This window comes from Phaenicophaeus curvirostris, chromosome 35, assembly GCF_032191515.1.
Source record: "Phaenicophaeus curvirostris isolate KB17595 chromosome 35, BPBGC_Pcur_1.0, whole genome shotgun sequence".
NCBI classification, from domain to species: domain Eukaryota; kingdom Metazoa; phylum Chordata; class Aves; order Cuculiformes; family Cuculidae; genus Phaenicophaeus; species Phaenicophaeus curvirostris.
The window spans coordinates 1952904-1964815 of NC_091426.1; the positions used below are offsets into that span (position 1 = coordinate 1952904).

An 11912-nucleotide genomic window follows, 5' to 3' on the forward strand; every position below is an offset into this window, starting at 1 on the left:
AGAGCTCCTTAAGTCTTTCTGTAGTTTAATGAGACCCAGCGTGGATTTGCTGATGAGCCCTTGGACCTCACCTACAGAGAGAAGATTGAGCAAGCCTCTCAAGAGTTCAAAAACAGAACTCAGAGTAACTTGAAGTCTTAATTGGTCTCAGTGAGGATTGTTTCGAACAAAGTGACCCTAGGGGCAGAGGAATTCACTTCTAGGAAGTTCATGGAAGTGTTTGGTCATAGAAGCCTCAGGTCATATACGATTCAGGTCATAAAAGGTAAATAGAATATTAGGGTCATGGAAGAACTGAGTCATAGAAGTGTGATTTTTGGGGGGGTTTTGAAGGGTTTGGTCGTGGAAGGGTCAGGTCCCAGAGGACTCAGGTGACGGAAGAGTCGGGTCCTTGATATGTCTCATCACACACATGCTGCAGAATAGATGATCTGTGTCATAGAAAGCTGCATCATAGGAGAGTTAGACAATAGTCAGGTCATAGAATAAAAGGTCATAGAAGGGTTGGGTTGTAGAAGGCTTGAGCCAGAATCGCCTGGTCATATGATAGATGGGTCTCAGGAGAGTTGAGTTATAGAGGAGTTGGTCATAAAAGAGTAATACAAGAGTTTGATTGTAGAAAGTTCCAATATGGGTTGGGTCATGGATTATTCGGGTCATAGTTGAGTCTGGTCAGAGAAGAGCTGGGTCATACAAAGTCATAGAGGAGTCGGAGAAGAATTGGGTCATAGAAAGCTTGGGTGACAGAAGGCCCAGATCACAGATAATTCGGGTCATAGAGGACTCAGAAGAGATGAAGCGGGCGGCCACGTCTATCCAGACCGAGGCAGGAACCGGGGCCGGGGGTGGAGAGGATGAAACCCGGCCGTCAGGTGTAGCCACCGCTCCGCCGTTGAAGCGGGCTGCCACGTCTACTCAGACCGAGGTGGGATCGGAGCCGGGGAAGAGGACGATACCCGGCCGTCAGGTCTATCCACCTTTGATGCGGGCGGCCACGTCTACTCAGACCGAGGCAGGAACCGGGGCCGGGGGGAGAGGACGAAACCCGGCTGTCAAGTCTCCCCACCGCTCTGCCGTTGAAGCGGGCGGCCACGTCTACTCAGACTGAGGCAGGAACCGGGGCCCAGGGCAGGAATAAACCCGGCCGTCAGGTCTATCCGCCGTTGAAGCGGGCAGCCACGTCTATCCAGACCGAGGCAGGAACTGGGGCTGGTGGAGAGGACGAAACCCGGCCGTCAGGTCTTCCCGCCGTTGAAGTAGGCGGCCACGTCCTCTGACCAAAGCAGGAACCAGGGCCCAGCGGAGCACTAAACCCGGCCGTCAGGTCTATCCGCCGTTGAAGCGGGCGGCCACGTCTATCCAGACCGAGGCAGGAACCGGGGCCGGTGAACAAGGAGGAAACCCGGCCGTCATGTCTATCCGCCGTTGAAGCGGGCGGCCACGTCTATCCAGGCCCAGGCAGGAACCGGGGCCGGGGGTGCGGAGGGCGAAACCCCGCCGTCAGCTCCACTCGCTGTTGAAGCGGGCGGCCACGTCTACCCAGACCGAGGCAGGAACCGGGGCCGGTGAGGAAGGACGAAACCCGTCCATCAGGTCTACCCCCCGCTCCGCCGTTGAAGCGAGCGGCCACGTCTACCCAGACCTAAGCAGGAACGGGAGCCGAGGAGAGAAGACGAAACCCGGCCGTCAGGTCTTGCCGCCGTTGAAGCGGGCGGCCACGTTTATCCATACATAGGCAGGAACCGGGGCCGGGGGTGGAGAGGATGTAACCCGGCCGTCAGGTGTAGCCACCGCTCTGCCGTTGAAGCGGGCGGCCACGTCTACTCAGACCGAGGCAGGAACGGTGGCCGAGGAGAGAAGACGAAACCCGGCCGTCAGTCTAGTCGCTGTTGAAGCAGGCGGCCATGTCTTCCAAGACCGAGGCAGGAACCGGGGCACAGGGGAGGACTAAACCTGGCCGTCAGGTCTACCCACCGCTCCGCCGTTGAGGCGCGGAGCCACGTATATCGAACGCACTCCCGCGCCCTCATTTCAACTTTATTGATGGCCATATGGTATTGCAGTCCCTGTGGAAGAAGTGTCCTGGAGAATTACAGGCACCCACTGCTGGGGTCAGCTAAGCAACGACAGGTGCTTGTCCCCCGCCGCTTCACTCCAGCCTTGGATCTGGGTGCCCCAGTCGGCCGGTGCCTCCTCGCCTTCTGGCGTTGTTCAGGATGACCCTGGAGGCGCCTTGGGCTGCGTTGGCAGACGGACACCGGCTGTGAGATGTGCTGCGCTGGTACCGGGCTATGCTGAGTCTGGCCGTGTGTTGTGCCACCCGGCTGTTGGAGCTTTGGGGCCTCCCCCTCGCTTTTATACGGGTGCCAGGGGGAGGCCCTTGGTGACATCAGTGCGTTATCTGGGCAACCGAGTGCTCCCCTCTTCGGGTTCTTTCAGCATTCCAGATCCTTGTCTTCCACACTAAAGTCCGTACCACGATTGCAGACACGGAAGGTCAAAATTCCTCTGGCAAAGGTAACGAGACGACACGTGCGCGTCCCCTCTTCACCGGCTCAAGCGCAGGGTCGGCGGCTGCTTTCTAGCGCTACTCTCGGAGCCGGGTCACTTCTCGCTCCCATACTACGTACAGGCAGGGCCCGCAGCGACTTCCGGGCCAAGGCGGAGCGGGGGCGGCCGGGGGCGGGGCGGCAGAGACCCCGGCTCTTACGAGGACCTCACTGGAGGCAGCGCGAAACAGCGACCCCTTTGGCGAGAACCGGGAAGAGACGCGGCTGACAGGTCCACCCCACTCCGGCCGCCAAGTCTTCCCAGCTCAGCAAGCGGATACTGGCTAGACCTGGTGGTCGGTGGAAGGTAGACCTGGCGGCCAGTGATGGATAGACCTGCCGGCCGGTGAAGGATAGACCTGGCGGCGGGTGAAGGCTAGACCTGGCGGCCGGTGAAGGGCAGACCTGGCGGCCGTTAAGGGATAGACCCGGCGGCCGGTGAGGGGGATTGACCTGGTGGCCGGTGTAGGGGGATTCACCTGGTGGCCGGTGCTGGGTACACCTGGTGGCCGTCCCTGGAGCCGGTGACATCTAATGGCTATCACTGTCTGCCACCGGAGCGGAGCCAGCACACCCACTTTTGGGGCCGCAACTCCCATTTGTAGGGCCAGAACACTGATCTGATCTTAGGTTTTGGGGTCAGAATACCAATTTTTGAGCGAGAACACCACTTTTAGGACAAATCACCACGTCTCTCAGAGTACAGGGCGGGGCTAACAGGTCAAGCCGTCCCCGACCACCAGGTCCACCCGCCTCCGTTCGCCTGGTGCACCTAGCTCCGGCTCCCAGGTCCACCTCATTATGGCTGGCAGGTCTTTTCCACTATGGATTCCAGGTCTTACGTGCTCTGGCCGCCATGTCTACTCTGCTGAGGTCGGAGCTAGGTGGACCTGGTGTCCGTCCTCACAGCCGGGTACACCTGACGGCCGCCACTGTCCGGCCCTGAGCGGAGCCAGCACACCCACTGCTGGGGCCACAACTCCCATTTGTAGGGCCACAACATTGATTTTAGGGATAAGGATCCCTTCAACCCAAACAATCCTATAATTCTGCAATGGATGGGAATACAAACTTTAAACTGGAGAAGAGGAGCTTCTGGGGAGACCTTAGAGCAGCTTCAAGTCAGAGGCTCCAGAAAACCTGGGGAGGGTTTCTTGATCGGGGAGTGCACGGACAGGACAAGGGAGAATGGTTTTAAGCATAAAGAGAAGCGGTTGTGATGAGACCTTAGGGAGGGTGGGGTGGCCCTGGGCCAGGTGTCTCAGAGAAGTCGTGCTTGCCCCATCCCTGATGGTGTTCGAGGCCAGGTTGGATGGGACTGAGCAACCTGATCCAGTGGTATGTGTCCCTGCCCATAGCAGGCAGGTGGAACTGGATGGGCTTTCAGGTCCCTTGAACACAAACCATTCCACGATTCTGTGATTCTATGATCCTACCAAAGAGAAGGGTGTTGTCCAGAAGCAGAAAGAGCCGCCCCACACAAACCCTGCTTGCTGCATTCCCCTGACGGAGACACTCGCTTCTCCTTGCCCTTCTGCCACCATCCCTGTGCACAAACGCTGCAGGGGGAGGCCTGGTCTGAAGAGCTTAGAGAATATTTGCAAAGTTACCGCAGCATTCCTCTCACTGGGCTGATTTCTTTGTCCGGCTGAGAGAGCTTCTCCCTCTGCTTTGCCTGGATGGGAACCGCTCTTGAGCTGGTGAGCAGGCTGGTTGTTCACCAGAACAGCCTCTGCCTCTGAGCAGTCTGGGACACCTTTCCTACCCAGGGTCTCAGCTGGCTTCTTGCATGACCCAAGGCAATGACTTTTCTTTTCCTTTACACATTTCCAGTCCACAGAAGAAACTCACAAGAGTCCCCTCCCAGTCTGGGACTGTTGGCAGAAGCAGCCGGAGGCAAGACACGCACACTCAACACGAGTTTAGAAACTTGCTCGTTTAATGCAGCTAGATGAATCCTTTTATACATGTGTTACAGTCCCGTGGAAGGTGCCCTTTGGTCTGTGTCCACTCTCCAGGCACTAATTGGCTAACTAGTCCACTCCTCGCGCGCTAATTGGCTAGCAGTTGCTGAGCGTGCTCTGTTCCTGTTCCTGTGCTGCTTACTACATGACCCACTCCGCCTTGCTACAAGCCAACTGCCTCTAAATGTCAAAGGTTATTCCGAGACAGAGGCGCTGCCACAATATCAAGCCTTAAAGGGTCAGCGTCCTCATGCCCTTCCCTTCTTAAGCAATCCTCTACATGGGATCGCTGAGTCCTCCAAGGAGAAGAGCCCTGCCCGTCCTCAGCAAGGGCACATGGATTCAGAACCGTGAGTCTCCCTGAAAAGGACCAGTCTCCTAAGGACCCTCAAGAAGAAAAGCCCTTTCCGTTCTCCTGGCAAACCAAGCTGACGGACCAGGCTGCTGAGGAACAGCCCAGATGCCCGACGGCCTCTTCAGTTCAGCCAGAGCCAAGGAGAAGGAGCAGGAGGAGAAAACAGGACGGGCTCTGTCAGGTCCATTGCAAAAGTCCTACAAGTTTTTCTAAATGCCAATGGGATCGACTTGTGATGAAATGACACTGCAGTCCTTTTCCACGACTGCTTTTATATGATGTGTGTGTTGTCTCAGGCGACGGCTGAGACTGCTTGGAAAGAGGTGTTGGTTTGTTTGTAGGAAAAATAAAGAATCATAGAATGTCCTGAGTGTGAAGGGACCTTCTCCTGATATCCACCCTAAACCTCCCCTGGAGCCTCTTCCTGCCATTCCCTCAGGTCCTGTCCTTGGTCGCTAGAGAGAAGAGCTCAGCACCTGCTCCTCCTCCTGCCTTGTGCGGAAACGGCAGACTGCGTCTGACGTCTCCCCTTAGTCTCCTCTTCTGCAGGCTGGACAGACCCAGTGATGTCAGCCACTCCTCAAACGCCTTCCCCTCTAATACCTTCCACAGCTCTCCGGCTTCCTCTGGACTCTCCCCACTACTTTTCAATCCTTTTCATACTGTGGTGCCCAAAACTGCACTCAGGACTCTAGGTGCGGCTGCAGAAACCCTTTCCCATCCTACTCTGTCTCCTGGATCTCCTCCATCTCCCTAATGGTGAGAGGAGGCTGGGGAGTCTTTAGTCTCCTCTGCTGGCACATTGCTCTCGCGGGCTGCAGAGTACAATCCCACCAGTCAGTTTCCTTCTCAGAGTCCCCGATACTGCTCAGCTTGGACACCTCCTCCCAAAGCTCTGTCACCAGGCTGAGCTGTTCTCCTCTTCTGCCCAGTCACAGGGAAGCTGCTGGAATCCTCTACTGTCCAGCATTGTCTGCGTTAGACGTTTTGATCGGTTCCCATGTGCCGTACGTGCGTTACTTTGTCGATGTTTAAAGAAATCATAGAATCATAGAATTGCTAGGTTTGGAAAGACCTTTGAGATCATCAACTCCAACGGTACCTGTCCACTACTAAACCATATCCCTGAGCACTTCATCTACCCATCTTTTAAACACCACCAGGGGTAGTGACTCCACCACCTCCCCGAGCAGCCTCTGCCAGCGCCCAAGAACCCTTTCGCTGCTGACTAAAGCCACCCCACAGACTGGCCCTTTCCATCTCCAAGGCACAGCCTGGCCCGGCCGCTGAGGCTCAGCCCCAGACACCTACCCGGCCCTTCGGTTCAGCCAAAGCAAAGGAGAAGGAGGAAGAGAAGACAAGGGGTGGGCGAGCAGATCTGCTGAGCACAGACGCTTCCATCTGTCACTCTTGGCACTGGTACAGTGGACGTCTCCCTGCCTGCTCCACAGCCCGGTCCCCCTCAGGGACTGATGCCCGTGATCGATGGGGATCACAGCCTCATGTCCCCAGCCCTGTCCAAGGATGCTCGCTTTCTAAACATCCAAAACGAGTCGCAGAGAGTTTGATTTGCCAGAATTCTCAAGTCAAGGGACAAGAGGAAATGGCATTGAGCTGTGCCAGGGGAGGTTTGGGTTGGACACAATAAGGGGGATAGAACGGGATGGGCTTTAAGATCCCTTCAACCCAAACATTGCTATGATTCTGAAATGTACGGGAATACAAACTTTAAACTAAGACATATTTTTCATGGGTGCACTTTGAAGTCCTCCCTTTAGCCACACTGGGAAATAACTGCAAGGAGCTCGGCAAAGCTTGATGAGCAGAAGAGAACTCCAGGAGGAGAAAGAGCTCCTTAAGTCTTTCTGTAGTTTAATGAGACCCAGCGTGGATTTGCTGATGAGCCCTTGGACCTCACCTACAGAGAGAAGATTGAGCAAGCCTCTCAAGAGTTCAAAAACAGAACTCAGAGTAACTTGAAGTCTTAATTGGTCTCAGTGAGGATTGTTTCGAACAAAGTGACCCTAGGGGCAGAGGAATTCACTTCTAGGAAGTTCATGGAAGTGTTTGGTCATAGAAGCCTCAGGTCATATACGATTCAGGTCATAAAAGGTAAATAGAATATTAGGGTCATGGAAGAACTGAGTCATAGAAGTGTGATTTTTGGGGGGGTTTTGAAGGGTTTGGTCGTGGAAGGGTCAGGTCCCAGAGGACTCAGGTGACGGAAGAGTCGGGTCCTTGATATGTCTCATCACACACATGCTGCAGAATAGATGATCTGTGTCATAGAAAGCTGCATCATAGGAGAGTTAGACAATAGTCAGGTCATAGAATAAAAGGTCATAGAAGGGTTGGGTTGTAGAAGGCTTGAGCCAGAATCGCCTGGTCATATGATAGATGGGTCTCAGGAGAGTTGAGTTATAGAGGAGTTGGTCATAAAAGAGTAATACAAGAGTTTGATTGTAGAAAGTTCCAATATGGGTTGGGTCATGGATTATTCGGGTCATAGTTGAGTCTGGTCAGAGAAGAGCTGGGTCATACAAAGTCATAGAGGAGTCGGAGAAGAATTGGGTCATAGAAAGCTTGGGTGACAGAAGGCCCAGATCACAGATAATTCGGGTCATAGAGGACTCAGAAGAGCGGAATGAGAGAAGAGCTGGGTCACAGAAGAGTTCAGTTGAAGTAGGTTTATACCTAGGTGTTGGGTCACAGAACACTCACGGAAGAGCTGAGTCATAGAAGGGAGAGAGAAGCATCATTTATAGAAGAATATGGTCAGAAAACATTCATAGAAAATTCAGGTCTTAGAAGACTCAATTCATAAAAGAGTCATTGAAGGGCGATAGAAGTGTCAGGTCATAAAGGAGTCGTTAGAGAAGTCAGGTCATAGAAGGTCTGGGTCATAGAAGAGGACTCATCTAAGTGTGTGGTCATAGAGGAGTTAGGTAAGAGACGTGTTGAGTCAGAAAAGTGCCAGGTGAGAGAAGGTCATAGAAGGATGTTGAGGCATGATCTGACCAAGGGAAGTCCAGTCCACTTCTCTTTCAGGCATCCTGCCCTGAGTCCCAGAGGCCTGGGAGACTTTGTTGGGGAAGACAAGGACATAGAGGACACAGGGAATCTCAGATCTGTCTCCTCCTGCTCTTACTAAATTCTGCACTACCCACAGAGGGTCCTTGTTTTTTTCTTTTACTGTTCCTGAAGCAGGGAACACTCATCACGAGGCCCTTGAATGGCCTTTCAAGTTCTGTGACCACATCCCAGCTCTGTCTCGCACAGGAACAGCTCCAGCTCCTCCTGCCTGTGCCCCTGGCTGAGGGCATCGCTGCCCATGGGGCTGAAGCTCTGCAGCTGTGGCACCAGGCAAGGTCATCCCTGCAATAAGGAAATCTGAGACCAAGTGTCCAGGAACCCGTGTGTGCAAAGGCTTTGCTTGGAGCAGAGACCAGTCTGGGACAGAAGAGAGCTGAATGTCCTCCCAGCCCCAGGTCTAGAGACCAGGGAAGAAAAGCCTGAATTCCCGCGATGGAACAGGATGGAGAAATGAGATCATTCCCTGTCACATTCCTGGGGTTCTGTTTAATGATGGGGCAACAAAAGTGATTCTCATGGCCAGCTATTTTTCTAACAGGAGTAATGACAGTGCAGGAGAAGTGTCTCTGCCCAGCTGAGGGAGGGAAGATCAGGGATGGCTTCAGCCTGTTTCTCAGCAGGTTCCCCTGGAGCCCCAGGGACAGCTCGAGGGAGCCCAGAGGGGGCAGAGAAAGCGCTGCCTTGGGCTGCTCCTCTGCTGCTGAGCTGGGCTGGGCTCCTGGGACAGAGTGAGCTCATAACAAGAGGGTAGTTATGAAAAGAGCCAGGTCTGGCCAGGAGCAGCTCCTCTGCCAAGCCCAGCAGGGCTGAGGGCACTGCCTGCAGGCAGCGAGGGGAGAGGAGGGAGCGGAGAGAGGGGAAAGGCAGGGTGGGGTGGGAGGAAAGAGGAGTCTTCATTTGGAGAAAGATCTTCACAGCCCTTCTCTGGGTGCAGGACAATGCAGGTGCGATTCCTGGAGGAGTCTCCCAAAGCCAGCACAGCCACAGCCTGTGGGCTCTGTCAGGAGGGCTCTCGCAGTTTCTCCAGTGGAAAGAAAAACCAGGGTCAGTGCTCGGTCTGCCCAGGGAGCTCCTCATGTTGGGACACGGAGAACTTGTGGAGGGAAGAAGCAGCTCCTTGGAAAAGAGGGTCTTTTTGCTCTCAAGAGGGTGCTGTGCCAGTCAGGGCTTCTCACAGCTCCAAATCACCCCAGGACACTTCTAAGAGGACATTTCAAGGGAATAATCAGGGCAGGGATTAGGATAAAGATAAGGAACTCTCCCGAGTCAGTTCCCTGCACCTGGGGAATTTCCGGGGAGAAAAGAAACAAGAGGCTCTCATGCTTGAAGAAATCACTGAGCCTCCTGAGCTCTATCCTTGAGTGGCCAGTAGGTCTGATTGGAGCCTCTTAAAGTGTCTCCAGCTACTTCTCTGCCCATGGAGAGCACCAGCATCACCTCTGCTGGACCCATCAGGCTCATTCTGCCCCATCCTTTCCTGCTTATAAACAAGACCCTGTGCCCAGCTTCACCCGCCAATCAGGCAGGTTTGTGTAGGGCCAGGGGGATGCAGAGAGGGTCAGATGAGGTCTGTGAGCATTGACAGGGAGAAGAGATGGGCCAGGGAAACATCTCCAGTGAGGAAAATCCCCGGGCAGAAGGGATAAGATCGGAGAATGTGAGGAAACATAAAAGAGAGATGTTGTGGAAGGGCAAATACAGAAACCCCTACACGACTGCATCCAACACAGACCCTCCCTCTGAGCAAGCCCCCTTGCCTCCTCTCCCACCCCACAAAGTCTCTGCCCTCAGCTTGGGCTCCAAGACTGAACCCCCTCCACTGCAGCCAGAGTTTCAGCACAGCCGTGGTGCAGCTCTCCAATCACGGGTCCATTTTCCTCTCCAGAGCACAGGGGCTGAGAGTACCAGTGCAGCAATGTTTATTTTTGGGAGGGAGTGAGCAGAGCTGGGTTAGGGTAATGCTGTCCTGAGTGCCCGGCTGCCTCTGCTGTGGCCTCTCTCAGCTGGACCAGCTTCTTTGCTGGCTTCTCTGTTTGTCTGTGTTCTTGCTGTTGATCTCCTGTTCTTGCTGCCAGGCTCTCTGGGGTTGGGAGTTTCAGCAGTCAAGTGTGGCACTGAACTTCTGATTCCTCCCATGCAGGTGTGTCCGTGGGAATGCAGTGTCCAAGCTTTCGTCTCACCCATGGGGCTGTGGGCAGAGCAGTCTGAGTCGTTCCCTGAGGAAAGAGCTGACTCTTGCTTACTGAACCACCACCATTAGGATACTCGGATTGTTCCATGAGGGTTCTTTCCTAGCTGTGAGCTTCCCTCATGGATATAAATCTCTGCTATCACAACTTGGTGCTACCTGGATGACCGTGGAGAAATACAGAGATGCTACAGCCAAGGGAATGCTTCTGGGTTTGTGAAATGAGCCGTGTGTGTCCTGGGCTGACAGTGGGGTGCTGAGACCTTACAGAAGGGTGAGACATTGAGTGGTGTGAGGTGGATCCCTCTGTGCTCAGAAGGGTGAGGTGGCTTTTGAAGGTAACAAGGGAGAGTGATCCCCCTCCATCTCAGAAAGGTGCAAGCCCAGAGCTGCTGGGGACAAGAGCAAAGTAGAGGGCAGCACCCCTCCCTCTGCACTAAGCCACAGGTAATGCTCTCCCTGAGTGCAGCAGGGATGCTGAGGGTTTCTGACATCCAAGAACACTGTCCGGGGTGGGAGCAAGAGTGGTAAAGGCCCAAACCTCTCTGCCTTCCTTCTACCCTCTCAGTTCCTCATCCCTGGAGGTGCAGATGCTGACAAGCCCTTTTGCACCAGGAGCAGTTCCACAGGACAAAGCTGAACCCCAGCAGTGTCCCCTGTGCCCAGCGTCCCCATGACCCCCAGCTGCAGAGCAGGGCTGACCCCTCGCAGCCAGCGGGCAGAGGCCCTGCTCCTCCCGGCACATTCAGCCGGCACCGAGCAGGGCTCCAGGCATGGAGCTGGCGGAAGGGCTGCAACTGGAAATGGAAAAGCAGTGGCAACTGTGCAGTGTGAGAACTGGCTTTGATTTTACTCAAAGAAGTCTCCTGTAACTTCTCACACTATTTTGGCTTTGATCCAGAGGCAGCAGATGTCCAACAGCAGCTCCATCACCCAGTTCCTCCTCCTGGCATTCGCAGACACACGGGAGCTGCAGCTCCTGCACTTCTGGCTCTTCCTGGGCATCTACCTGGCTGTCCTCCTGAGCAACGGCCTCATCATCACCACCATCGCCTGCGACCACCACCTCCACACCCCCATGTACTTCTTCCTCCTCAACCTCGCCCTCCCCGATATTGGTTCCATCTGCACCACTGTCCCTAAATCCATAGCCAACTCCCTCTGGGACACCAGGGCCATCTCCTACTCAGGATGTGTTGCCCAGGTCTTCTTTGTGTTGTTCTTGTTGAGTGCAGAATATTATCTTCTCACAGACATGTCCTACGACCGCTGCGTTGCCATCTGCAAACCCCTGCACTACGGGACCCTCCTGGGCAGCAGAGCTTGTGTCCACATGGCAGCAGCTGCCTGGGGCGCTGGGTTTCTCACTGCTCTGCTGCACACGGCCAATACATTTTCCCTGCCCCTGTGCCAGGGCAATGCTGTGGAGCAGTTCTTCTGTGAAATCCCGCAGATTCTCAAGCTCTCCTGCTCACACTCCTACCTCTGGGAAGTTCAGTAAAGCCTGAGTGCTCTGAGTTTGGTCACATTGCCAGTGCTTTGCACCATGTCACCATTGCGGATGGTTTGCTTCATGGCTGGGTGTTCAAAAATGTGATTATTGCACTAATTTAAACTAAAGGATGTGGTCGACCTGGACTTCTGTAAAGCCTTTGACGTGGTACCCCACAACATCCTTCTCTCTTCCCCCAGCTTTCTCTCTCCTTCCCCAGCTTTGTGGGGGTTTTGTGGGGTCCTGGGTCCCTTTTGGCGGTTTGTGGGGG

At 54.5% G+C, this 11912-nt stretch overlaps 1 protein-coding gene across 1 annotated transcript; it reads left to right on the top strand.

Annotated features, from left to right (window-relative positions):
- The first annotated feature begins 4973 nt into the window (after positions 1 to 4973).
- Positions 4974 to 11650, top strand: LOC138732673 (olfactory receptor 14J1-like). Its single transcript, XM_069879317.1, has 2 exons — positions 4974 to 5049; positions 11109 to 11650. The coding sequence occupies exons 1-2, from the start codon at positions 4974 to 4976 to the stop codon at positions 11648 to 11650; spliced, it is 618 nt and encodes a 205-aa protein (XP_069735418.1).
- The last annotated feature ends 262 nt before the right edge of the window (positions 11651 to 11912 follow it).